The 27,998-nt window shown below is 44.1% G+C and overlaps 1 protein-coding gene across 1 annotated transcript; it reads right to left on the reverse strand.

The window, feature by feature from the left end:
- Positions 1-413: 413 nt before the first annotated feature.
- IGFN1 (immunoglobulin like and fibronectin type III domain containing 1) lies at positions 414-27,915 on the reverse strand. The gene is made up of 34 exons (XM_042800069.1): positions 27,897-27,915; positions 27,263-27,385; positions 24,501-24,640; positions 24,146-24,245; positions 23,260-23,307; positions 22,633-22,678; positions 21,657-21,831; positions 20,937-21,050; positions 19,744-19,915; positions 18,847-19,119; positions 16,927-17,555; positions 16,527-16,839; positions 16,404-16,448; positions 16,263-16,355; positions 15,962-16,088; positions 15,227-15,823; positions 14,902-15,020; positions 14,449-14,619; positions 13,240-13,773; positions 12,877-13,185; positions 12,347-12,822; positions 11,857-12,040; positions 10,702-11,490; positions 9,294-9,418; positions 8,351-8,492; positions 7,544-7,840; positions 6,637-6,936; positions 5,523-5,696; positions 4,501-4,629; positions 3,749-4,051; positions 3,308-3,396; positions 2,175-2,370; positions 1,263-1,562; positions 414-754 (listed from the first exon to the last, which is right to left on the reverse strand). The coding sequence occupies exons 1-34, from the start codon at positions 27,913-27,915 to the stop codon at positions 414-416; spliced, it is 7,992 nt and encodes a 2,663-aa protein (XP_042656003.1).
- Between the last annotated feature and the right edge of the window lie 83 nt (positions 27,916-27,998).

The following is a 27,998-nucleotide window of genomic DNA, read 5'->3' on the forward strand; positions in this document are numbered from 1 at the left end:
CCTCCCTTCTCACTGCCTCTTGCTTCCTAACACCTGCTTTTTCCTCTCTGCTTCACCTAACCTCGCACATCTTGCAGGATCTTCTATTCAGCAGCTTCTACACTGTAGAAGAATCTAACCCAGATATCAAATGAAGATGGGATATTTCTTTCTAAAAGATTTGCTCAAGGTCAGCCAAAACCTCTGGCTCATGTAGAAATCAAGTGTTTTTCTCATGTCTGCCTCTTTATTTCTATTTCTGTTTAATACTTGATCACTAATAGGTTAATTAAAAATTCAGTAAAACAGTCCAAATATACACTGCCTTGTAGGAAATTGCTCTTGTCAGTAAGTGAAGCTGTATGGCTACCATTTTTAAGGCATCTTGACATCAATGATATGTCTTGAAATCACCCAGTGAAGGAAGAGAAGCATTAAAGACTGTTACCTTTAATAGTGAGGAAGGCTTTGCTGAATGCACGGCCCGATTCATTGGTGGCTTCTACCATATATTCTCCTTCATCATGTTTTGTGACACCTGGAATGACCAGGGAGCAGACACCAAAGTCGTTTGTGCAAAAATAGGTAGGATCATTGGAGAGGTCTCTACTGTCCTTGTACCATGTGATCTTTGGAGGTGGGTGGCCTCCAACCGCACAGCTCATGTGGCACTCACTCCCAGTAATCACCACATGGGGCTTCAACCAGACAAGGAATCTCGGGGGTTGGTTTTGATTAACTCCCCTGTATTTCTGTGGTTTGACTTGAAATTCGGCTGTTAAAAAAAAAAAAAATCAGCAACATAAAAACACACACTGAGGTACTGCTTCACAGCAACAGAAGTCAGGGTTTAAAGGACTGGTTTTCAATCATGACACTTGGTTGCACAGAATGTCTGGCAACCTGCACTACAAATTGCCAGAGGTGCCGTGCACCTACAGATTACAATCTGTGTTTTTTCTCAAATTAGTCAGAATTTAACTTTGAAGTCAGAAAATATGGTTTCTGCAAAACTTAAGCCTTAGATTTTGCTGGGAATTAATTTTGTGGTGAATTACATGATATAATGGCTGGAAATAAAGGATCTATCTGCACAACGTCCATGCAGAAAGGACAAGCCTTCCCTGCCAAACTGGAATTTCTTAGGGTATCTCTATGCATTCTTGTTCTGTGCAACTAAATGTTCACAGGAGGAGGGACTCATTTCAGGGTGGTGTGTCAGAAACAACAAAAGAAACAAAGCATGACAACACACAGATAAATATCTGTAAAAGCTGTTTTACCCTTTTGTTTTCGAATTCTCCAAGGCTTCACAGTTTCAGATGGACCACTGGCTCCCAAGTCATTTTTTGCCACAACCCTAAAGTAGTAGTCCCGGCCTGGGATCAGTTTGGTGAATGTGAACTTGTTGGTGTAGATCAGGTCACCCACCACATGCCACAAGCCCTTTTGTGATTCACGTTTCAGGACTGTGTAGTAGAGATTACTTTCCCATTTCTCAGATGCTGATGGCTCCCAGGTTACTGTCACTGTATTGGGCACATTCTCTTCCAATCGAATGGGTCCAGGCGACTGTGGGATATCTGCCAGATGAAGGCCAATAATATCAAAGATGTAAGAAAAGTAGCACAGTACAGAACCCTAAAAACTTTGAGTCCATTCTGTTGCTGGCGGCTGAATAAACATCCTGGTCATCAGAGGGGACAAAATTTGATTCCTTCTCCAGTCACACAAACACATTTGCTATTAACTGAACTTCTGCTGCATTATACCTGCATTGCTGAGCATCCTTATAGAGATGAGATGAGGGCTGGCACAGCTAAACTTTTTCACCTCTTACAGAGACAGCATACAGAGTTGTGGCTACACTACATGTCCTACAGCCTGCTGCTGACTAACCTTAGACTGTTATGAAGAGAATGAACTGCTCTCCTGTGGTTTGCACTATCCACATGTCTTTGCCTTTTTAAGCAGAGTCACTCTGGAAGCCAGGTATAATTTTAATCAGTAGATTGCTCTGTCCTGCAGACACAGCCAAGTGATACTGCAAAGTGGCAAGACTGAACCTCAGGAAAACTGTCCTCTAGTTCTCCCTGCGCCTGCATGGCTTAACTGCATCAGAACTCACCGTGCCAAACTCAGTTTGTTTCCTACTGCCTATTCACCATAATTCTGTGTGGTAGTGAGTGAGTTACCTGTAACTTGAACTTGGAAGCTGAATGTTTCTCTTTTCCCTAACCCATTCTGGAGCTCAATGGTGTAGGTGCCACTGTCACTGAACTCAGCTGCTCCGATCAGCAGCTGGGTGGTGCCGTCCTTGGTGTTTATTGTAGCCCGTTTTGGAAGAGGAAGCCCATCCTTCAACCAGGTCACCACTGGATCTGGAGATGCCTGTAAAGAACAACATGAGTTACAGACAACTTGTTTTGCCTCCAGATTGCGTCTTTACATCTTTGATTTCATTGTCTTGTCCCAAATGTATATGTACATGACACAGTAAAGTAATACTTAGAAATTGGGATCCAAGATGGATCTAAGAGCCCTGCCTAAAGGGTTGCTCTAAAGTTTCTTTGTAATTTTACTCTTTCTCTGTTTCTTTTAAGAATGTTATTGTAGTAAGGTGCTCAGGTTAACTATGTCAAACAAGGTCTGCTAGACCAAAACCAACAGGTGATGCCAGTAGTTAATATTTTCTACTTTTAAAAAGATCTGGTGGTTTTGGAAAGAAAATTATTTATTTCTGCTGTACCATCTTTGGTCTCTATTCTCCAAGGTATTAGGAGAAAGGCCAGCAAAAATGCACACTTTGTCTTCATGAACCTCTTCTTGATATCCCAGGCTTTACCTGTGTTGTTCCAAGCTTACATCAAAGCACATTGGATTTCTGTCAGTGCATGCCTATTTCTCAAGTCATATAGCTTAAGTCCTGCTGCTTGGTAAGACAAACGCGGTCAAGATGTTGCTAGAAATGCTACCCCAAGGTCTTCCAAGGTAGTCAGAGGGAAATCAACTGATTTTTAAACTCTAAGTATTAGTACCAGATGATGATAATATTAGATTATTAGATGAAAAGCATTGTGCCTTATTTGCAGAGGTTAATGAATGACCATAATCCCCCAAAACACTAATGCCAATAGTGACAGCTGAATTCCTGTTCTAGTTTTCCTCATGCTGAAAGTATGCACGGCACAGGCAGGTTAAAGGATTTGCCCAGTGTCTTGTAAACAAAATGTCACGCCAAGAAAACAGTAGCTCAGTTTTCATGTCTGTTATTGACTACAACATAAAAACAGATGGGGAATTCTCACAAACAGATTTGAATACATACTTCAAAGGGAATATTCACTCGGATGGTATTTCCTGCTTTTATAACCAGGAAGCTTTTCACTGTGTCATCTATTAGTAACCTGGGAGAAACTGGAAAAGACAGTGATTACAATAAAAACTTGTACATTATTACAGTCACTGGCTGACAAAATCATATGCACATGTTTGATATCTGAGGAGAAAATACACTTTTGGTGGTTCTTTGATCATAATGAGTCTTTAGCATGAGCTGAGCACTGTGCATTGCATATTTATTATCAGTTAAATCTTCAGAATTTCCTGATGAGGTGACTGAATAAGGCCATACTCTAGAGAAGAAATGTCCTTCTGCTACAGTCTGAGACTTGAAAGAAGCTCATCACAGTGACCTACAGACCTCGCCTGCATCCTGTTACCTGTGGAATGACCTTGTTCATTCTGAAAGCAGCCCACTTTGTCTTACCTATAGGGGAAGCAGCTTCAGTGCAAGCTTCAAGCTCTGCAGCTTCTCCTGGGCCACTGTCATTGAGGGCTCTCACACGTAGGAAGTACACCTCCTTGGCTTGGAGGCCTTTAACTGTGTAAGCGGTCACCTTGATGGGGAGAGCATTGCATTTGGTCCAGTTGAAGTTGTTAGAAGACCGCATCTCCACGTCATAGCCTCTCACATCACTCCCATCTTTTGCTTCAGGTCTCTTCCATGTCAAGGTGACACTAGTGCTGTCACTGCTGCTCACTTTAAGGTCCTGCACTTGACCTGGAGATTCTGAAAAGATTAATTTTATTTAAACTATTTTTCTAGGATTTCTGTCCCCCCTTTTCAGTCACTTCCCGAGACTCTTCAACATTCTTGAAGTGCACTGGATATCCACCCTGCTGTCCTGCTTCCACCTTGTCCTAGTTCTTCAAAGCTGGATCCAATCTGCAACACTCCTGAAACGGTCTGCAACCCATCCTGGATACTTCTCCACACTGCACATAACTCCCACTCAGGGAGTCTGCCACATCTTGACTTACGCACCACACAGGAAATCCTTCCATTCCTTCCTCATGCTGATAGTGTCCTCTCAGCCATGACACATTCTCCAATTATTTGATCTTTGTCTCCACATACTTTTACAAAGCATTTAAAAACATGCCTCTCCACTAACATCATCAGTCTACATTCCGCTTCACGTATCCCCAAGCCAGAAGGATGGGGGGCAGTGCACTTACTTGTGGAATCCCGTGCAAAGACAGGCTGTGATGGTTCACTGGCATCTCCTACGCCAGCAGCATTGACAGCTGCCACACGAAATTCATACTGCAGACCTCTCTTGAGATTGGTCATTTTCAGCTTCTTGTCTGCAGAAAGAAAAGGAGTGTGTTGGCTCAGGTGAGCTGCTTCCCAAGCAGGAAAGGGTGAGACAACAATGCTGTACTTTAGTCCATGCAGAATTGTGGACTGAATAATTCTCAGGAGCCATGTATAAATGCCGTCACTGATTCCCCTGCCCTTCTCTATCCAAGTGCATATATATTTCTGGGATGTGTTCATTGTATTCCCTTTCAAATCAAACAGCACTTGAGAGCTATTAAGTTAGAGAAATGATAAATACTACTTTTCCTCCTGGGATAATCCTAAACTTTTCTATACCAGATAAGAAGTCCTAGTTTCCACCTGATAGATAGTGCTAGCTATAGTCAAAACACGTTTTGGAGCTCATACACATCACTTGTGTTTCTTTATAATCCTTGCATTTATAAATTCCTGTCTGCCAAGTTCCTAGCACAAGGACTAAGGACAGTAGTTCTGCATGAGAAGTGAAGACTTTAGTTCCAGAAATTGAAGACGTGCGTTTATCTAGAGAGGAGCTACGTCCCAGGATGCAGCAGTGAGCTTGTCTGCACTATTCTCCAGCCATATGCTTGCACACAATCTACAAAAGATCATAATCCTCCTCCCAGGCATTCAGCTGTATATAGACCCAAGACCTGGCTTTGCTATAGCACAGCCATAAAACCTAGGTTGTGAGAAAAATGTGGTTGTAAGAAACATATACACTAGAGCTGTGAAAGATAAGAACATAGAACTCCAGACAGGAGTAATATGTTTGCAATGGGGACAGTCAGCAGCTTAAGATTTCAAGAAGAAAATCACTGATGTGAAAATGTATAAGATCCTAAGCAGTCCTGAAAGCTCACTTTTTTGCCTTTTTCAAGTCTGCCAAGCCTGTTCCAGGATTTAAGCTACCTACCTGCTACAGGCACATTGTTGACTGGCAGCCAGGTCATGGTACCCTTCTTGCGTTTTTGAATGATATATCCCACAATTCGGGAACTGCCAGTCTTACGAGGTGCTTTCCAGGATATTGTGATGGTGTCTCTGCTGGCACTGACAATCTCAGGGGGATCTGGGGCACCAGGTGAAGCTAGAAAAAGATTAGAATTTTATTATTGGCAGGTATATTTTTATTGCAAGATAAGAAAGTATTCTGTGTAATTTCTTCCTCCAGTTTCCCCAAGGTATTCATATGGATGTGTTCTGAAAACCTGACTGAGACCTGAAGCTGTGTATCTTATTCCCCACACAAACAGGATCCAGCATGGACCTCTGTTCCTGAATTTTGTTTTCATAAATGACCTGCTTTCATCACAACTGACAACTCCACTGTCACCTTACGGAGTGAGGCATGTCATTCTTACATGGTAGGAAAAGTCAGCATTATTCTTGCTTTTAATGACAGAAACTGGAAACATAATGGATTTTCTTAGCCCTCTGCCAGATTATTCAAAATACAGGGCTTCTCATAATCATGAGGAGGAGAACGTAGACAGAAGAAAATTAGAAATAGAATAGAACATTACTTTCTCTCCAGTACTAAATTCATGCTTATGGGAAAACAATTCTAGTATTTAAAATCATTGAAGGACAAAGAATAGAATTAGTTGTTTGGAAATCAGGGGAATGAAGTGGTCATGCTGAAAAACACTGCACATATGGAGACACTCCTTTGCCTATGGAGTTAAGAAAAGGCCTCACATGTTCCCTTTGTAGCCATCCTGGGGAAAATTTCCTCTGATCTTGATGCATATTGCATTTCTGCCATGAAACTTGCCTTCCGATTCATAATGGAGCACAACTGAGAATATAAAGCCATCTCATTCAGCATCACCAAAGCCTACAATAAACTTCTAGTCTTGATGTGCAATCTCCACAGATTTGTGTGAAGACTTCACAGCTGTGATTCAAGTTTATCTCTGTAGCAACATCCAAAATGCAGTGAGTTTTCTTTGATGTCAGCTTTGATAATGAATTTATCATTATAGACAGACGGTTGTTGAACACAATTATGAAAAATTTTTCCATACCTTTACTGACAGCCTTCACTTCATCTGATTCCAGTGCATCACTAGTTCCCTCGGCATTCACAGCTCTCACCCTGAAGTAGTAACTCGTGTCTTGTTCCACTTTGTTAGTAGTGAAGGTAGTACAGCTCCTGGGGGTTTCTCCCAAAGTCACCCAGTCGTTCTTGCCTATCTGCTGACTCTCAACAATGTAGCTTTGCACTGGTTTGCCCCCATCATCTTTTGGGGGATTCCACTGAATGGTGATATCGTTTGCAGAGCTTTCTACAATTTTGATGGGTCCTGCAGGTGGCTGTGGCTTGTCTGAAAAGATGAACACAGAGAGAGTATGAGTTGGCTCCAGACACAGACATGCTCCTGGGTTTGGAGCAGACACTGTCTCTTGCTCACCAGCTGGGAGACTCAGCTTCTGATGGACTGCCTGCATAGTTGCAGAATGAGGGCTGGGCACTTGAACTGCTTCTTCAGAACTTAAACTCTTCTAACTTTTGATAAGGGCATGGTGTAGGGGGGTAAACCCAGGCCCTTGCTCCATGGACTAATTGTTCTCATAAGCACTGCACCAATTCAGTTTGCTTATAAGGAAGAACATAATTTCTGGTCTTCCAAAAGAGCACGGGCATTTGTGGTAGGGCTGAATTTGGCCTCGATAATCTATTTTAGATTGGCTTGTTGTGCATAGTCCCATCTCCCACAGTCACCCAACATTTAAAACTCAGTTGCTGAGGGCGTGCAAAACCAAGCTAGATTTGTGTCACCTTGAACTAAAAGGCAAGAAACATGTCAGCAATCTTCGCTTGTACCTTGATTTAGTGGAAAATTACACAGTCTTGTTCATCTTGGAATACCTGGTAGCTCTAGATAAGATTGTCACCAGTGAAAGCCGCAGTGGATGTTACGGGGCTCTTACCTATTACCACAAGCTTTAAGTTGATCTCCAGGACCCCACTGTCATTCTTCAGCCTGACTTTGTAATCTCCACAGTCCTTTCTCTCACTGCTGGAGATGGACAGCATGGTAAAGGTCTCTGTTTTATCAACACGAATCCTTGTGTCATCGACCAGCTCCATTCTGTCCTTTAGCCACATTGCTCTGACTGGCAGCCGGCCCTCAAATGGGATCTTGATCTTTACATTCTGGCCTGCCTTGGCCACAGTAGGAACGCTTGTTAAGTTTTTGAGGAGAACTTTGTCAACCTGTGGAGGATCTAAGCAGGTGATACAAGGTCATTAAAAACTGCAATTCAAAGAGGATAAGGCTCGACTTGGAGGGAAGGACTTCCCTCGTGATGCTGTGAATAATGCTCAAGAATCTCACAACATTTGGACCCCCACCTTTAGTTGCATGCTCAGTGCTTCACATACATACATGTACTTTGCTACAGGATAATTATCACAAAGTATTTGTGGTATCATACTGTCCTTTTCACTGGAGCAAATTTCTCATAGGCAATACACTAAACACAAGAATGAAGAATCTGGTCTGATAGTGTTATACACACCCCAAAATCCTTGAGTTAATAATAGAAGCTATTCAGGAAGTCTCCCTAGTTAAATTTGTACATACAAAATTCACTGACCTGTACAAAAAACTATTTACCCGGTAATTCTTTATTATAAAGTTGTCTCAATAATCAACTATAGGTCTCTAAGAAAATGTATTATGTTTAAAGAACATCCAGGCTAGCATGCTGCATTGGTAGTTTGAATAGACTCACCTTCAACAAAAACTGAAGCTTCAGTTTTTATATCTCCACCTTCAAACCTGTATTTCCCAGCATGAATATCTTCCACTTTATTAATAATTAGTTTGTGGACTAGACCTTCCTTTTCAAAAAAGACCCCATCCATGTTTGTTAACTACAAGGTAAAACACAGAGACCCATCCTTTAAAAAAAGGGAAAAAAAGGGCAAACCGAACTTAAGCTGAACAGAAAAAAATTGAAAAGTAATTGAAAATAATTATGAATGACACACATGTTTAATTACAATAATATTCTGGGATTACTTAATCTGGTAACATTGCATATAAGCATGATCAACATACTTCCCACAAAGAGTTGATTCAAACACTATTAAAATAAATTTTAGTAAAATCTTCAAGCTCTCTTTTTCTATTCTTAATGACAAAAACTTTGGCCCATGCTTGAGTATGACACCTCAAAGCTCCTACAGTATCATCTGGATTCCACAACTGGAATTACTCTTCAGTGTTTTGGAACACATAATATGATGTCTATGCTTGACCTTAAGCACTAATTTGAAAGAGCATTCTTCATATTATGCCTGCCTGAAGGATCTGTCAAAGATTTTTCCCTCGCTTTTTGCATATTTCCTTCATTCACCAAGGAAAAGAAAAAGGATTGCATTGCAAGGAAGAGACCCACACCATCTCCACCCCTGTAAAAGAATGGAGAACACAAAGCCTCCTGTTGTCAGCAACAATGGAAAGGCCTTGTAGCAGGAAGGGGGAGGAATCTTGCTGGTTTTCTATCAAGAATTTTATTATCAATAGGCTCCTGCAGAATCATTCCAGGGCCATACTCAGACTACAGTAAGACTGGCAGAGGGAAGGACACCGTGACACAACACTTAATAAGAGGTAGAGCCACAGAGCAGAACATTGCTAACTGAAGAAAACAGTAGCTAGAAGGCACCTACCTTTAATCCATCTTTAAACCAGGTTCCTGTCACTTCATCTTTACTGACAGTGCAAGACAGCTCAGCTGGTTCCCCTTTCAGGACTCTGACATCAAGTAAGTGTTTGTTGACATGACAGCGTGGTGCTGATCATTCAGAAAATAAAATGTTGAAAAGATGTTAACTCTGTGTTACACTGACAGAGAGAAATGTATAGATGAAAATGCATGCATAGGAGAAGAAAAGAGAGCCTTTTAAAAAATATATACTTATAGCCATGACGAGCTTTTGTACTGCAGCACTATGGACCAGCTGGCATAAACTCACTGCACTGAAGGGACACACCAGCTGGCCAGCACACAATGTAGTCTGAACATCAATCTAATGGGCAATGGTTTCATCACAAATGACACTATCCATCTACAGATTTACTATTTTAAGTCTATGTTAATTGTCTTGGCTCCTTCTACAGCCAATGGGAAAACATAGGCTACTCCAGGATCTGAATATAGTAATCCAACATACTTTTCCTCTGCACTGACCAGATACAGGGCTGCCCAACCACTTCCCCCTAAACAGCTCCAAGTCATGATACTCTCTACCCCTGTATTCCTCTTTCTCTTCCCATGTTCTTCTCCATTAACATCCTCATTCCCTCTCTAATAAACTCCCCACCTCCTTCCCCATTAACTCAAATTTTGTTGATTTTACTTCCTTATTTATATTTATGTTTTGTTTGCCTTGATAATTTCTAACTTGTCAGCAATTCCATTAAGTGATTATTCCCTTTTGGTTATATATTTGAAGTTTCTAATTTCTACAATTTTCACATTCTCATCCTGCTAGGGTAGCCACTGGTCTTAGTCAGATGGCGGCATACACATTACTCTCCTTTTACTATATTCAACACCTTATTATTTCTGATGTTACAAGAGAAAAGAGCTCTCTATATTAGGCTCAATGTGCATATTAATCCAATATAAGCAAGCACAGATTTGTTCCCAAACTTGGAAAAATACAGATCTTTGCACTAGATGTTAGAACAAATAAAGTGAAATGACAAGTTTTAAAGTGGAACAATATCAAAGAAACATGGCCATATTCCTGGAAACTATATGGAACTAGTACGTTTGTGAACTGAAATCTGTTCAATGTGGATCTGAGTCATTTATTTGAATGAGCAGATGATACCTGTTTAAAAGAATTTAAATGAAGATCATTTAGACTTTTAAGGCAGTTTGATCTGAGAAAATTGAGTAAAAGTCAAACAGCAAATCAGTTGTAGAATTAGAAATGGATCACTGTATAACCAAATTTCTACATACAGCTACATTTTTCTAAGCCATAATATTAAATCTCACCAGGATTATGAACGTGATTATGAAAATGCAAAGACCAGCAATACAGAAGTCATCAATTAAACACTCACCTTTCAGATCATCTAGGCAATAACGTCTTCTTTTTCCCATACTTTCTGCATTCTTTAAGAAATCATTTGCTTTAACATTAAGGCTGGGTTCTTGTTTTCTCTGTTTTATTGAAAGAGGTCCACCATAAAGATCTGACATCTGACCATAATCCAATGAACCTTGACCAAAACTACCTGAATTCCTCTCATCAACAGATCTGTTACGGGATTTACTCCCTGCCCCTCCAAAGGCAGAATTCTTGCCATAAAGGGATCCTAACTGTCCTAAATCTCTGCCCTCACCTCTGGCATCTACTTGACCCAAAAGTGAATCTCTGTCACCAGATGAACCTTTGTTCCCTGATCCTCTGAAATGACTGGCAGTGCCCTTTCTAGTTTCACCTCCAGTAGATTTGCCAGGATGTGAATCCAACCCATATTTACCACCTTGTCCAACAGCACCCACCACACCTTCTTTACCATGTAACTTCCTTTCATCACCTCCCAACCTGCCAACACCACCCAGAGCAGCCCTGGCTCCAGCTGACCCACTGTCCTTGCCATAGGGAGACCCAGCACCCCGTCTTGCAGAACCACCAAGACTACTGCCTCCTGAGGAAAAGCCATCTCTGCCTGCTCCACCGATATATCCTTCAGCCCTGTTCACCATGGCATCCCTGCCATGGGAAGGTCCCATTCCTTCTTCACCTCCAAAAGGAAACTGAGCATCTCCTGCCACAGACCCAGTTGGGAGACCATCCTTCCCATATAAAGAACCAATGCCCTTTGAACCAGCTAAACCAGCACCAGCTCCAGATAGAAGACCATCCTTTCCATAAGGAGATAAAAACTCACTAAAACCAGCTCCACCAGTAGCAGCTCCAGTTCTCATTCCCACTCCAAGACCACCCTTTCCATAGGAAGAACCAGCTCCTCCTGCACCAGCTACACCAGCACCACCAATGCCAGCATCAACTGGAAAACCACCTATTTCATAGGGAGATCCAACTCCCCCTGCACCAGCTACACCAGAACCACCAATGCCAGTGTCAGCGGGGACACCATGCTTTCCATAAGGAGACCCAACTCCCCCAACACCAGCAACACCAAGACCAGCCCCAGCTGGAAGACCATCTTTTCCAAAGGGAGAACCAGGTCCCCCTGAACGAGCACCACCAATGCCAGAACCAACTGGAAGACCGTCCTTTCCATAAGGAGACCCAACTCCCCCCGCACCAGCTACACCAGCACCACCAATGCCAGCACCAGCTGCAAGACCGTCCCTTCCATAAGGAGACCCAACTCCCCCTGCACCAGCTACACCAGCACCACCAATGCCAGCACCAACTGGAAGACCGTCCTTTCCATAAGGAGACCCAACTCCCCCTGCACCAGCACCACCAATGCCAGCACCAACTGGAAGACCGTCCTTTCCATAAGGAGACCCAGCTCCCCCTGCACCAGCACCACCAATGCCAGCACCAACTGGAAGACCGTCCTTTCCGTAAGGAGACCCAACTCCCCCTGCAGCAGCTACACCAGCACCACCAATGCCAGCACCAACTGGAAGACCGTCCTTTCCATAAGGAGACCCAACTCCCCCTGCACCAGCTACACCAGTGCCAGCACCAGCTGGGAGACCATCCTTTCCGTAAGGAGACCCAACTCCCCCTGCACCAGCTACACCAGCACCACCAATGCCAGTGCCAGCTGGGAGACCATCCTTTCCATAAGGAGACCCAACTCCCCCTGCACCAGCACCACCAATGCCAGCACCAGCTGGGAGACCATCCTTTCCATAAGGAGACCCAACTCCCCCTGCACCAGCACCACCAATGCCAGCACCAACTGGAAAACCGTCCTTTCCATAAGGAGACCCAACTCCCCCTGCACCAGCTACACCAGCACCACCAATGCCAGTGCCAGCTGGGAGACCATCCTTTCCGTAAGGAGACCCAACTCCCCCTGCACCAGCTACACCAGCACCACCAATGCCAGCACCAACTGGAAGACCGTCCTTTCCATAAGGAGACCCAACTCCCCCTGCACCAGCACCACCAATGCCAGCACCAACTGGAAGACCATCCTTTCCATAAGGAGACCCAACTCCCCCTGCACCAGCACCACCAATGCCAGCACCAACTGGAAGACCATCCTTTCCATAAGGAGACCCAACTCCCGCTGCACCAGCACCACCAATGCCAGCACCAGATGGAAGACCATCCTTTCCATAAGGAGACCCAACTCCCCCTGCACCAGCTACACCAGCACCACCAATGCCAGCACCAGCTGGGAGACCACCCTTTCCATAAGGAGACCCAACTCCCCCTGCACCAGCTACACCAGCACCACCAATGCCAGCACCAGCTGGGAAACCATCCTTTCCATAAGGAGACCCAACTCCCCCTGCACCAGCACCACCAATGCCAGCACCAACTGGAAGACCGTCCTTTCCATAAGGAGACCCAACTCCCCCTGCACCAGCACCACCAATGCCAGCACCAACTGGAAGACCGTCCTTTCCATAAGGAGACCCAACTCCCCCTGCACCAGCACCACCAATGCCAGCACCAACTGGGAGACCATCCTTTCCATAAGGAGACCCAACTCCCCCTGCACCAGCTACACCAGCACCACCAATGCCAGCACCAGCTGGGAAGCCATCCTTTCCATAAGGAGACCCAACTCCCCCTGCACCAGCTACACCAGCTCCACCAATGCCAACGCCAACTGGAAGACCGTCCTTTCCATAAGGAGACCCAACTCCCCCTGCACCAGCACCACCAATGCCAGCGCCAACTGGAAGACCGTCCTTTCCATAAGGAGACCCAACTCCCCCTGCACCAGCTACACCAGCACCACCAATGCCAGCACCAACTGGAAGACCGTCCTTTCCATAAGGAGACCCAACTCCCCCTGCACCAGCACCACCAATGCCAGCACCAACTGGAAGACCGTCCTTTCCATAAGGAGACCCAACTCCCCCTGTACCAGCTACACCAGCACCACCAATGCCAGCACCAACTGGGAGACCATCCTTTCCGTAAGGAGACCCAACTCCCCCTGCACCAGCACCACCAATGCCAGCACCAACTGGAAGACCGTCCTTTCCATAAGGAGACCCAACTCCCCCTGCACCAGCACCACCAATGCCAGCACCAAGTGTGAGACCATCCTTTCCATAAGGAGACCCAACTCCCCCTGCACCAGCACCACCAATGCCAGCGCCAACTGGAAGACCGTCCTTTCCGTAAGGAGACCCAACTCCCCCTGCACCAGCACCACCAATGCCAGCACCAACTGGAAGACCGTCCTTTCCATAAGGAGACCCAACTCCCCCTGCACCAGCACCACCAATGCCAGCACCAGATGGAAGACCATCCTTTCCATAAGGAGACCCAACGCCCCCTGCACCAGCACCACCAATGCCAGCACCAGATGGAAGACCATCCTTTCCATAAGGAGACCCAACTCCCCCTGCACCAGCACCACCAATGCCAGCGCCAACTGGAAGACCGTCCTTTCCGTAAGGAGACCCAACTCCCCCTGCACCAGCACCACCAATGCCAGCACCAACTGGAAGACCGTCCTTTCCATAAGGAGACCCAACTCCCCCTGCACCAGCACCACCAATGCCAGCACCAGATGGAAGACCATCCTTTCCATAAGGAGACCCAACTCCCCCTGCACCAGCACCACCAATGCCAGCACCAACTGGAAGACCGTCCTTTCCGTAAGGAGACCCAACTCCCCCTGCACCAGCACCACCAATGCCAGCACCAACTGGAAGACCATCCTTTCCATAAGGAGACCCAACTCCCCCTGCACCAGCTACACCAGCACCACCAATGCCAGCACCAGCTGGGAGACCACCCTTTCCATAAGGAGACCCAACTCCCCCTGCACCAGCTACACCAGCACCACCAATGCCAGCACCAGCTGGGAAACCATCCTTTCCATAAGGAGACCCAACTCCCCCTGCACCAGCACCACCAATGCCAGCACCAACTGGAAGACCGTCCTTTCCATAAGGAGACCCAACTCCCCCTGCACCAGCACCACCAATGCCAGCACCAACTGGAACACCGTCCCTTCCATAAGGAGACCCAACTCCCCCTGTACCAGCTACACCAGCACCACCAATGCCAGTGCCAGCTGGGAGACCATCCTTTCCATAAGGAGACCCAACTCCTCCTACACCAGCACCACCAATGCCAGCACCAACTGGAAGACCATCCTTTCCATAAGGAGACCCAACTCCCCCTGCACCAGCTACACCAGCACCACCAATGCCAGTGCCAGCTGGGAGACCATCCTTTCCATAAGGAGACCCAACTCCCCTGCACCAGCACCACCAATGCCAGCACCAACTGGAAGACCATCCTTTCCATAAGGAGACCCAACTCCCCCTGCACCAGCTACACCAGCACCACCAATGCCAGCACCAACTGGAATACCGTCCTTTCCGTAAGGATACCCAACTCCCCCTGCACCAGCTACACCAGTGCCAGCACCAACTGGAAGACCATCCTTTCCGTAAGGAGACCCAACTCCCCCTGCACCAGCACCACCAATGCCAGCACCAACTGGGAGACCATCCTTTCCATAAGGAGACCCAACTCCCCCTGCACCAGCACCACCAATGCCAGCGCCAACTGGAAGACCGTCCTTTCCATAAGGAGACCCAACTCCCCCTGCACCAGCTACACCAGCACCACCAATGCCAGCACCAGCTGGGAGACCATCCTTTCCATAAGGAGACCCAACTCCCCCTGCACCAGCACCACCAATGCCAGCACCAACTGGAAGACCGTCCTTTCCATAAGGAGACCCAACTCCCCCCGCACCAGCTACACCAGCACCACCAATGCCAGCACCAGCTGCAAGACCGTCCCTTCCATAAGGAGACCCAACTCCCCCTGCACCAGCTACACCAGCACCACCAATGCCAGCACCAGCTGCAAGACCGTCCTTTCCATAAGGAGACCCAACTCCCCCTGCACCAGCTACACCAGCACCACCAATGCCAGCACCAACTGCATAACCATCCCTTCCATAAGGAGACCCAACTCCCCCTGCACCAGCTACACCAGCACCACCAATGCCAGACCCAGCTGGGAGACCATCCTTTCCATAGGAAGACCTATATCCCCCTGCAACAGCTGCACCAAGACCATCTCCAACTGGGAGACCATCCTTGCCATAAGGAGAATCAACTCTGCCTGAACCAGCACCACTAAGATGAGCCCCAGCTGGAAGACCACCTCTTCCATAGGGAGACCCAACTCCCACTGCACCAGCTACACTTGCACCACCAATGCCAGCTCCTACTGGGAGACCATCCTTTCCATAGGGAGACCCAACTCCCCCTGCACCAGCTACACCAGCACCACCAATGCCAGTGCCAACTGGGAGACCATCCTTTCCATAGGAAGACCCAAATCCCCCTGCAAAAGCTGCACCAGCTACACCAGCGCCACCCATGCCAGCGCCAACTGGAAGACTGTCCTTTCCATAGGGAGACCCAACTCCCTCTGTACCAGTTTCACCAGCACCACCTATACCAGCGCCAACTGGGAGACCATCCTTTCCATACAGAGACCCAACTCCTTCTGCACCAGCAGCACCAAGACTAGCCCCTGCTGGAAGACCATCCTTTCCGTACGGAGACCCAACTCCTGCTGAACCAGATACACCAGCACCACCAAGACCAGCTCCAACACGGAGACCATCCTTACCATACAGAGACCCAAATCCCCCTTCACCAGCTCCACCAATGCCTGCTCCACCTTGGAGACCATGCTTTCCATAGGGTGTCCCAATTCCCCCTGCAACAGTTCCTCCACCATCACCAGCACCTGCTCCAACTGGCTGACCATCTGGACCATATGAAGCCTCCATTTCCCTTGTAGAACTGCTGCTTGCATCAGATATTGCCCTATCTCCAGCCGAAAGACCACCTGGAGCATATAGCAAGCCAGATTTTCCTGCCTGACCTAAATGACTGCTAGCATGAAATGTCAGGCCATCCTTGCCATAGGGAGTCCCTGTTTGTCCTTCTCTGTTTATACTTGCTCCATTCATATAATCTGCAGTCGGCAGTCCATCCTTGCTATAGGGGGACCTCGTTCCTCCTGCAGTCTCAGTACCTGCAGCATTCTTTCTAGCTCCAGTCCCTAGATTAGTCCAATTGAACTGATCACCCTTACCGCCCTTACTGTGTCCAACTCCAGCTAAATCAGGAACATGTCCATCTAATACAGATCTTTCATCACTAGCACCTAATCTCCCAACACCCCCAAAGCTAGCTCTGTAACTAGCATCACCTAATTTACCATCCTTGTCACGCTGAGAGCCCACACTATCTCCATCATCCATGTCAACATTAACAGCATCCAGCTTACCATCATCTCTGCCATTCCCAGAATACCATTCACCTGCTCCTCCTAATCCATCACCAGTATCTGCTTTGCCTTCCACAGAATCCTTGCTGCGGAAAGGCCTTAATCCACTTTTGCCTCCTAAACCTTTTAGTCCAAAGCTACTACCATCATTTGCCACTGAGTCTCCATCTAAGTCTGCTCCAGAAAACTGCCCAAACTCCATCCTTCCATTTCTGTGGGCTCCATGTAGCCCTTCTTTTCCCAAAAATCTATGGCTTCCATCAACATCAATGGAGTGGCCTTGACTGCCGCCTTGACCATTTCTGTACCAGCCATCTTTTTCCACACCATTGTCCATAAGATGATCTTCATCACCAACATATTCTCTGCTTCGAAGTTTCTTCACCCTGTCGTTATCTGGCAAAGTTTCTTTCATCCACTCAGATTTCTCTCTTTCACTTCCATCACCCTGTCTCCTCTTTCCTTTGGCATCTGTATTGAAGTTGCATTGTTTGATTGAAGAAGATATAATTTACAGGAAAAGAAAGGAAAAAAAAAAGAACAGACAACCAGTAGGTCATGTACTGCATCAACAACCAAATAAAATGTGTTAGCATTTTGTTGTAATTTCATTTGAGGACACAGAAACATAATATATTTAAATAAATTTAAATTCTGCTCAAATCCTGATTTTTTTTCAGTGTCACATTCAGACATAATTTTACATTTATTAGTTAAAAGAGAATTATTTTTAGTGGCAACACGCTTGTTAAAAAAACAACCAACTAAAATAAAACAGAAAACCAAGGAAAATTTCCAGCATGACAGGTCTAATTTAGAGGGGCTTAGATAGTATCCGGGACTCATTAGTCCCTTCTCCCTCCAGCCCTGGAGGAGTTACAGAATATCCCACGCACAGAGTGGCCATCAGTTCCCACCCGTGAACTATGATCTCACTGCTACAGAGGCAGCTTGTGCATTTGTCATCCTGGCATTTTAGAGATGGCTAACCTGAAGACTAAAGATTCCAGTTCTGTGAATAGCTTTGTTTTAATCCAAAATTCAGGTTTTTCTGAGAGCAGGTCACTCACTGTTTTGATTTCCAAGCTAGATCTCATTTCTCTAAAGCATTAACAGCCCAATGAAATCAGTGGGCAGTTTCTTTATATGTCATACTCAAACTGCCCTGTTTCTGAAAGGTCATCAAAAAAGCCTTTATTAAGGAGACCACCTTTTGCTGCAGCAGGATCTCAAAAGAAACCAAAGCAACTACCTTTCAGAAGCAAAATAATATGAGCCAGCTAACAATTAATCTGCTTGCACTGAAAGGAGTGTTTCCCATCTCCCCAGCTTCCTTTCAGCTTCTTCTAACGTGTTTAACCTCCAATTTGGAAAGAAAAATACTATCTAGCAAGATAGTATTGAAAGCTTCATGATCCCCTGTATGCTGTATTGTGCTCACACAGTGACAGCTTCATCAAAAACACATATTGAGATATGGAGCATTTTTCAATAACTGATGGAGAACTTCATAGTAGCTGTAGAGTAAATAAGTAAATAGGATTTGTCAGGACTAATTAAAAGGGATAAAAACTGTCTCATCTGAAGAGGAAAGAGGGTGAAACCAGACCTTCATTCTTCCAAATATAATTTAGGAACTAGAGGCTCTGCAATTCATTTCTCAGCATAGATTCATCTCAGTGAGCAATCAGGCCATGAGAGGAATATTATTTTGTTAACACATCTCAAGCCAACACCATGGGAATAATACCGTGTTACTTACACTCTACAATAAGCCAGGCATTTGAGGAGCAGAGTCCAGTGTCGAGCGTGTACATGCCGTTGTCAGAGGGCACAACATTTTTGATAATCAGCTGGTGGGTCAGACCGTCAGGTGTTACAGAGATCTGGTGCTTCTCACTCGCCTCAAGAAGGTGGGTTTTGTGTAGCCAAACAGCATCGTAGCAGGGTGTGCGTAGGAGACACTCAAAGACAGCATCTTCTTCCTCAGGGCAACGCACATCACTGAGTGGCTGCACAAACCTCACAGGGATGGCTGCAAAGGAAAAATGAAAAGCTATAGAAAGGCAATAAAGAGCTATTTCTGTCTTCAAAGAAAAACTTGTTGCAGCTGAAGACAGACAGGCAGACAGGAACTTGTCATGCCTGTGAGCATTGGTTTAAGCAGAAAAAGGTAAAAGAGATGTGCTCCTGTACCCAATTCTGAAGGACAGAAAAGGTGAAAAGTGGATCTTTGTCTTTATTATCTTCTGAGACATTTATACCACACATCACTGTGATGTGCTGATAATGTGCAGTCATTAATGTATTTCAGCAGCACGATACTTGTATTGAGTTGGTCGTTATTATTCTGAGTTTACAAAAGGAAACTATAACATGGGCTAAGTTAAGGAATTTGCATACTGTCATCCAGAAGTCAAACTGGTACTTGAACCTAGTCCTTTGGACTAAAAATGCAACACCCATATCATGTAATCACCCTCCTGCTCTTTTTCACCTGTGTCATATAAAAAGCCCTTATTTGGCAATATAAAAACAGTCTTCTGTAGTTACCAGGTTTTACTCCTGAGCTTTGCATATACTCCTAGATAAAATATTTCAGCAAAAAATAATTTCTTGTTACAGTTGCACATCACATACATCTAATTCAATTCCTTACATTCAGCATCTAATTCAGTTGAGAAAACTGGTACGTCCTCCACTCTGACTTGATACACGCCTGCATCTTCTGGCTGCACATCGTTGATAATGAAATTATACCTTTTTCCAATTCGCCTCAGGCAGTGCTTTCTGTATTCATCCCCTGTTCCATATCTGAGCCTCTCGCCATCCTAGGAAGAGAAAAATATAAACTTAAAGACAGTGCACAACTAGTGCAAGGCATTTCAAACAAATCAGGCCAAATTTGTGCTATTTTTGCCTTGTAGACATAAATGAGTAACAACAGAGGTCTATACTCTATTGCTACTTAGAGTGGACAGGGCTCATTGCCTCTGTAACACACAGACAATACTATGTGCAGTCAGTTCTGCACAGAACAGAGCACCAGACTCTCAAATTAGGCAAACCAATAGTACTTTGTTAGCTCACACATAAGGTTTTGAAGCTTAACTAAAACAGCTACTGTAACTTTGAAGACAAAGTACTTTCTTTGCTTAGATTTTCGCATCCCCATCAATGGATAAGCAGGCAAATTCACCACTTTCCTGTCTGTAACACACTTGAGTTACCTCCTCCGTGTTGCAGCTGCATAGACTTCATGTGATGCATTTGATTCAGAAGTTCATAGAGTTAGTCTGACCTCCTCTTTAGTGAATTCTGATTTCCCCTGTTTCACAGCCACTAACCACAGCTTGACTGAAATGTATCTTCCAGAAAAACATCTACAGAATTGATCACCTGGGGATCACATCAGAGTAACTAGAGAACTAGGTGGGATGTTTTACTTCCATGAGTTCTTCTTTTGCAGAAGTGAATTATAGTGGAATAGCATACTTTCTCAAGTGAATAAAATCAGTTTGTTTTTCTTGTATGAGACTGCAGAATTTCTGCAGCCTGCCTGGAAGACGCTGTTAGAATTTCCTCTTACTGGAAGATCCCTTGAAGTCAAAAGGATGTCAGTAACTGACTGTTTCCCCTGTACCTGCATCTACAAACACCAAGTGATATTCACCACCAAAGACTACCTGGATCCCCACACCAACAGTTCTCCCTAACCAATCAAGAATTCTTCAATGGACAAACAACTTTAAGAAGCTCATTTACACTCAGCCACTACCCAGCAAATTAAACATTTTCTGTAGAAGACTTCAGTGGCTGCTATGAGATGGGGAACTCATCTTGCCCCCTTACCTTAAGCAGATAAACTTTGCTGTTACTATTTTTCAGGTCCATCACCAGGCTGAAGGTAGCTTTTCCCTCCTTGTTGACTTTGATATGTTCAAAGTTTTTGATACTGTGTATTAACTGCAAAGAAAGATACAAGAACAAGTAAATGATAAGGCTGCCATGACAGAAGTTCTTAAGTTGTTGAACTAATGCGAAATCTACTTTTTCTCAGCACAGAAAAGAGCTACCTCTAAATTTATGTGTATGGAGGAAGCATCTATAAGTTTCCACAGTTTCCTCCTGTAGGCAAATTATGTTTTACGTGCTATTTCCTGGTCAGTCACACACTATGCAACCACTGTCTGTCCAGGTTTCTACATGTCCCTGTATATGAAGGCCAGTTTTGACTCTCGGGCATATAACTTTTCAATTTGGGGTCCAAATTATCATCAGAGGCAGCTGAATACAGATTTTAGCTATGTGGTTTAGTAAAATCATTACCCTACAGTCAGTACCTCCTAAAATTTATGAACTGAACTTCAAAACTTTCAGTAGCATTTTCATCTGCATGAGTATAGAAGTAGGACTTCTTTAAAACATTGTCATAAATTATTCTTTGTCATACAATAAAATTTTCATCTACAAAGCGATTTAGGAAGGTTTAGACTGTTTTCAGAAGCTACTGAGGAACAACAGGACTCTGCAGCTTGTTAAAAATCAGTGGTCTCAGTGATATCAGTTTACCTCTCCTTGTTCACTTTCTGTGTCCTTCCTCAACTCCTGCAGCTTCCTCAGCATCCCACGGAAGTCAACAATTCCATATTTCATACAGATTTTCTCATAATCTCTCTTATCTGCATGCAGCAACAGTTGCCAGACTGCTTCTTTGTCCAAAGGTTTTGGTTTTGGTACTGGAGCCCTTAGAACCAGGGGGAAAAAAAATAATCTAGACATTCTGATGGACAACAAGATGTCTTGGTTTTCTATACTTAATTCTCTTTCGTCTCTCTCTCTCCATCATTTCTGTAGTTCACTTGGCCCTGTAGATGTAGACAAGAAAGAATGGGACTCTTCCAGAGCAGGTTTTCTGCATCTATACTACAAATTAAATGCTGCCAGGAAACAGTCTTGCCCTGGGCTATACAGGGCAAGCCTGTAATGCAGCTGTCCACACTGTTAAATTATCAGCAGAGTCACTGGCACAGTTTGGCTCAGACCAACTTGCACTTTCCCAAGTAATTTCTCAGCACAGTTCAGCATTTTACACAAGCCAGAGATCATTCCCATCAGGCAATCTTTGGAGTTTCCCACCTGGGAAGTGAAGGGATTTCAGCAACGTGCACATGGCAGTCTTTGCAGTTGGCCTGGGAGCCAGGGCTCAGTCCCTGTTTAGCCAGAAATACCACTACAGGAAGGCTTGTCACTTAAACAGAAAGTTACTTGTCAACTAAGAACAGCAGAGAAAACAGGAAAGCAGAGAAACACATCTTGTAAGTCAAAACCTTGTGGTGCAGGGGAACATGCACCTCAAAATGAGCTTGGTACCTCGTGTTTATTTTAGCCTCACAGATAGTGGCAAACTGTCCTGTTATGTCTCTCCATATTGAGTCTCACAACAACTTTGGAAACAAGATGTGTTGCCTTGAAGATCTATGGAGCTGCCCCTATCATCAAGAAACACCTAGTAAGTGTAACAGTGGCCTTCACTGCAGAGGCTTACCGCTTCCTCAGCAGCTTCCTGAAGTCCTGAAGCTTCTTCTTTAACTCTATGAAAGGGGGGGGGGGGGGGAGAACAAACAGCATTCAGACACCCAACACTGTAAAATATATCCCCCAAAAGAAGATAATGCAAAATAGCCACTGACAACAGGCCATGCTGCTATGCTGTTTATCTCTGGTGATGTTTTCACACTTTACAAAAAAAAATGCCATGAAACTTAGAGCCAGTTTTCTCTGCCACACTCATATGTTCTAAGTGCCATTAAAGTTCCTCACTTCCTAGGGGCCTTTTCTCTCTTTCTAGAAAGGACACTCTAGAAACTCACTATTTTCCAGATGCGTTAACATGTTTGGTCCAGCTGTATTTGACATCACAAAATCCTTTTCTAGCACTAATGATTCCAGAATCGTTAATTAGAACAGCTCAAAGACATGTCTAAGTTCATCACTTTACCCAAAGGTAAATAGCAAACAGAAAGAGATAACAGAACATTAGCGATTCATTAACCCTTCTCTTACTCTATTCTTCACAAGTTTGGGGTAGTAATAATGTGGTAGTCAGAGGAATATTAACTATGTCCCTCCCTCCCCCAAACAACAACCAAAAATATATCTAACTCTCACTTACCATCAGCAGGATGAACAGGAACATATCTTGCTTTTCTCTTAAAGCCAACTGATAGTTTGTAAGAGAAAACAGAAGAAAAACAAGCCATAAAATGAACAAGATAACAGCCAGACTAACATCAGTAAACCAATGAACTATAAATCCTCTATATCTGTTACTAATGCAAGAGGAAATCCTAGTTTGGATTTTCTTGTCAATCTGGCATTGGCTCCTAGTAATCTCCATTTATAAATGCAATATTTCTGTTGCAACTGACTGTGCTTACTGGATGCTCTACACAGTGGAGGAGAATGTTTCTTCCCTATGAAGCTTATGGTTTAAGGATTGGTAGGAAATATTAACATCTTGTTTTAGAGATGGGGAGCCAAGGTGCAAGGATTGTCTGGCCAAATGCAGATAGTTGCCTCCCAAGCTTACTTTACAGGCACACAGGTGAAATGGATGCTTCCAAGATAGTCCGCCTCCTGCTCAAACAGGTTTCAAGAATTGGTCAGTTGTATTTTACCCACAAAGTGCCCATTTCTCTCCACTGACTACATCAGGTGGACACTATAGACATCTGAAGTGGAGTGGGATTGGATCCCTCCCAAAAGACTCATTCATTCAACATCATGAAGAATGGATTGAACCAATTCAACACTAAACCCAGAGCATCCAGTGTAATGACCACAATACCATTTTCTTCCCCCTTGTCTTAAAGCTCATACTGTCACGGAGCCACCAAAGTGGGAGGAGTCACAGAAGAGTTCCAGTCCTCAGTGAGTGGAAAACAGATCTTCACACGAAGGATAGTTAGACAATGCTCTGGGCACTCACCCCCAGAGGACAGCAAAAGCAACTACTTGGGACCACAGGATCTCTGGAACACGGAATCGATCAATCCTACCTTGTATGATCCTGAGGCCGGCAGAGCATGCAGCTTCCCCATACTCATTCACAGCAAAGAAACGATACAAATCACTGTCATTTGTAGTGAGATTGTTTATCTTAAAAAGAAGAACATAGTAAGACCTCAGAGTGATGTGCTGTGGTTCAGTTCACACACCTTCAGCTTCTAATAAAACTGCTAATTAAGAATGTCTCAGATCTTTCTTCTGTTCCCAGAGTGACTCTAAAAAGCTTTATTTGCTTATCTTTGTGTTATCTCAGATCTGGTCATATCTATATCAGCCCACTGCAGGTTTTTTCTTTCCATTGCTCTCTCTGTTCCATCAGTCCTGTCTGAAATATTTGATCTTTACCTGCAGAATGAATTCATTTGTAGCATTATTGAAGAATGTTTCGTATTTGGCAGGATCATCCATTCCTCCCTGTGCACGCGTCCATTTCACGTCAGGGGTTGGGACACCTTTGACCACAGCCCTGAAAATGGCATTTTTACCTTTGGAAAGAGGCAAGAAAGTAGTTATTTAAGATGGGCTTGAACATGAGGACTCTCATGCCAGGCCCCTTATGTTATCAATAGAGTAATCCCCGGAGTGAGCCATCCTGTTGTTTTAGGCAGAAAAATTATTTGAAAATAACTATATCTTTTTGTTTTTTTCTGGAAAAGGTGACTAAATTACCAGTTTAAATTACATTAAATGCCCAAATTACTGCAGTACATCTGCTATAATCTTCACTCTAACTCACTGGCTTTCAAAGAGATTACCCAAAAATTAACTTTAAAATTCACCACTGACACATATGGTCTTTGCTTGTGTTTTTATTGCACAACCATGCGAATAGAGAAATTACGTATCCAAGAGAGCAATTTTTTGGTATCTTTGTCTGATGCTGAACTCCCCCAGTACTTAAGCAGGGCCAAAGAACAAGCAGCTCAAGTCCAGGCTGGGCTACCTTTTGCCATGTCAATAATGGCAGTGTTTGCCTGTATTCAACCACAAAGGCCTTTAAAATGTGGTGTCGGGCTGCCAGACGTGACTGCTAACATCCTCTGATCATCTCTGAAATCAACAGTGCTACAGCAAGTTCAGCCTAGACTTGCTTCTGGCAACTTGTATGCACTACTTGTAACACAGCCATGAAATGCTCAAATCCATTCTCATCACACACATATTCCCCTACAAGTTCCCATTGCTCCTCCACTCTTTCAGACTATTCTCTTTGTTGAGACTATGCTAGGCAGGATGATAAATAACAAAGGACTCGCTCTGCTGGAGTCCCCTGTCTCTAGACATCACTAAAGCTCATCTGTGAATAGTTGCAGCTCCTGGTCTCTTTTTCATTAGGATAAATATGGATTTAATGGGAGGTGGAAACAAGAAAATAAACCCTCTGCACACTTAAGAAAATGCATTCTTAACAGACAGCACGGTACCACAACTGGGTGGACCCATGCAGGGCAGGGTGTTTCCCCATGATTTCCTACATGTCATCTTTCTGCAATTTCTTCCTTGTCTGATAACCTTGCACCATCTTGCACTCCAAACATACCAGGCTCTGCTATTCAAAGAGGCATGGAAGGGAGAAGGGGTTTATCTGTGAGCTCTTTTCTTCATCTCTGCTCCCCTAAGAATCTGAGTATACTGCAGCTGACCACAGAAATCTCCAACAGCTTTACCACTGCCTAGCACAACCCTTTTCTTCCAAAAGGCTTCAAAGACACAGGAAGCACTATGAAACAACAAATCAGAGAAGGGGCTCATATAGGTAAATGGGAGTGTCACAGAAGAATAGAAATGGTGATGAGTTATCCATGGATGTAGCTCAGGGTGGAAATGATCACTGTCTTTCTTTTACAATAGTTTTGGTCTTCAGGTGGCCAATTTTGTTAAAAATTCTCCCCATAAAGTCTTGCAATATTTCCCATACCCTTTTGCAGTCACCACCAAAAATCTTATTTGATGCAGCAAGCTCCTGACAACAGATTCTTATGCAAAAGGCATCTTCTAACCTTTTCTGAGATTGCAGTACTATCATTAAAAACTGTTTCCAATTGATTATACCTTTGTCAAATTTTAGCCACTCTGGCTGAAATTTCCCATCTTTGCCATCTGTCACAGGACACAACTCCACAGCTAGTAGTATCATCTAATCCATGCACTGACTGCAATGGGTCAATTATGATATAATTAAAGACACTCATCGTGCATATGCATAGACACAGAAATCAGTCTACACAGTGGCCAACCTGAATTCCCTAACATTTTGTGCATGAACTACAAGGGACCTGCTGTAAATGAAATAACTTGGAAAATATAGACAGGGTGGCTGACCACCGCCTTGGTTCATGGCTGAAACTTGCAGGTGGAAGGAAGGTGGAGGAGGAGGAGGGATGTACCACTAGAGGCCACTGTGCTGCTTCATAAAATCTCAATGGTTTGTGAAAATCAACAGATGGGTGTGACAACACTGAAATCCAGAGTGCCAGAAACAGTTCAGTCTTGTGAGGGAAGAGTAGCCACACAAACTCCTTAGGCTATCCCACTCCAAAAAAAAAAACAAAAAAACCAACAACAACAAAAAAAAACCTCTGCAAGTGCAGAGAGATTACTGGAAGGCTTCCTATTGATATTAGGTCTTGGTTCATTAGCTGCCTTCTCTGTACTCTATGCAAGATCCATACTGCTTCTCGAAAGAAAAGTACAGCCTAAATAGCACCTGCAGTCAGTATATCTTACTTTAAAAAGCAGTTAATTTTAGTGCTGAACACTCATAATATAAGTTAATTCAACAGTAAAAACCAACTTTTTCAATGTGCTTAGTCTTTTGCTGCAAAATACTTACTCTGAGGGCTTCCTGCAGAATTCACAGGATTTGTTGTATACATTAGGAGCCAGATTTTGATCTTGCATACACTAATGAAAACTCAGGAGACCTCTATCAGTACTGATGGAGTTGTCATTCAACAACAAAGACTTTGGCCACACAACACTTTTCCTGGTCCAGTCATACCTCTTTAGAAACTAGCTTGATTTAATTACAACAATTGTTTCATGTAGGTGAGATGTGGAGTCAAGCCTCCAGGTCTGTGGCTTTGACTGTTTTTCAAGAATCTCACCTTCCTGCAATGTCAGTGTGACAGGTTTCCGCTCAAAGTCAGGTGTACTGCATCCTTTTGGAATATCATCCACAAACTGGGTGATAACAACTCCTGGGATAGAAGATTTCTTGAAGGATTTTACTAGAAAGGCAAGGAAAAATACATTCAATTAAGATAACATGTTTGTCCTTTAGAAACAATCTCTCAGTCTGCATTGCCTCTCTGCAGAACAGTAACTGTTCCTGCTCAGCTCCTCTTGGACTATAAAAGACCCATCCATTCTAGTACTACAAGCTGTGTGTCCAAAGGCTGAAGCATTAAGGTCTGTAATTTTGTGCTGACTTATTGCAAAGCTAGAGCTCAGGTGGGGAAATCTGTAATGCAGATCACAATCCAGGGCCACATTGGTTTACAGGTCTAGCAATAATTTGGATAGAGAATGCTTTACATCAGTTATTGTTCCAAATAAATCTCAAAATCTGGCATGAGAAAGACACTATTGTTAAGGTCAGCAGAACCTGATGGGACAGTTACTGGTGTCTCTCCTAGTGGTAGTGAGAGACAGATAACTAGTTGCCAAACAAGAAAAGCAAGTTGGACTTATTCTCTGGGCTACCCCAGATAGTTTTCATAGCTGTGTCTGTTCTCTCACCTGCCTGATGGCTGGTCATGATGCTGTGCTCAGCTGCCTATGGACAGAACAAACAGACTACAGGTTCTCCTGTGAAAAAGACAAATCAGTTCATTATTGACA

The sequence above is a fragment of the Tyto alba genome, unplaced genomic scaffold (genome assembly GCF_018691265.1).
Source record: "Tyto alba isolate M040663 unplaced genomic scaffold, T.alba_DEE_v4.0 Super-Scaffold_30, whole genome shotgun sequence".
NCBI classification, from domain to species: domain Eukaryota; kingdom Metazoa; phylum Chordata; class Aves; order Strigiformes; family Tytonidae; genus Tyto; species Tyto alba.

Excerpts from the sequence above, each read along its gene's own strand:
- IGFN1 (XM_042800069.1), bottom strand. Across the intron at positions 21,832-22,632 it reads AGGAAGCTGCTGAGGAAGCG|GGCTCCAGTACCAAAACCAA; the intron begins GTAAGCCTCTGC and ends CCTGGTTCTAAG. Across the intron at positions 16,089-16,262 it reads GTCTCTGTATGGAAAGGATG|TTGGCACTGGCATTGGTGGT; the intron begins GTCTCCCAGTTG and ends ATGGTCTCCCAG.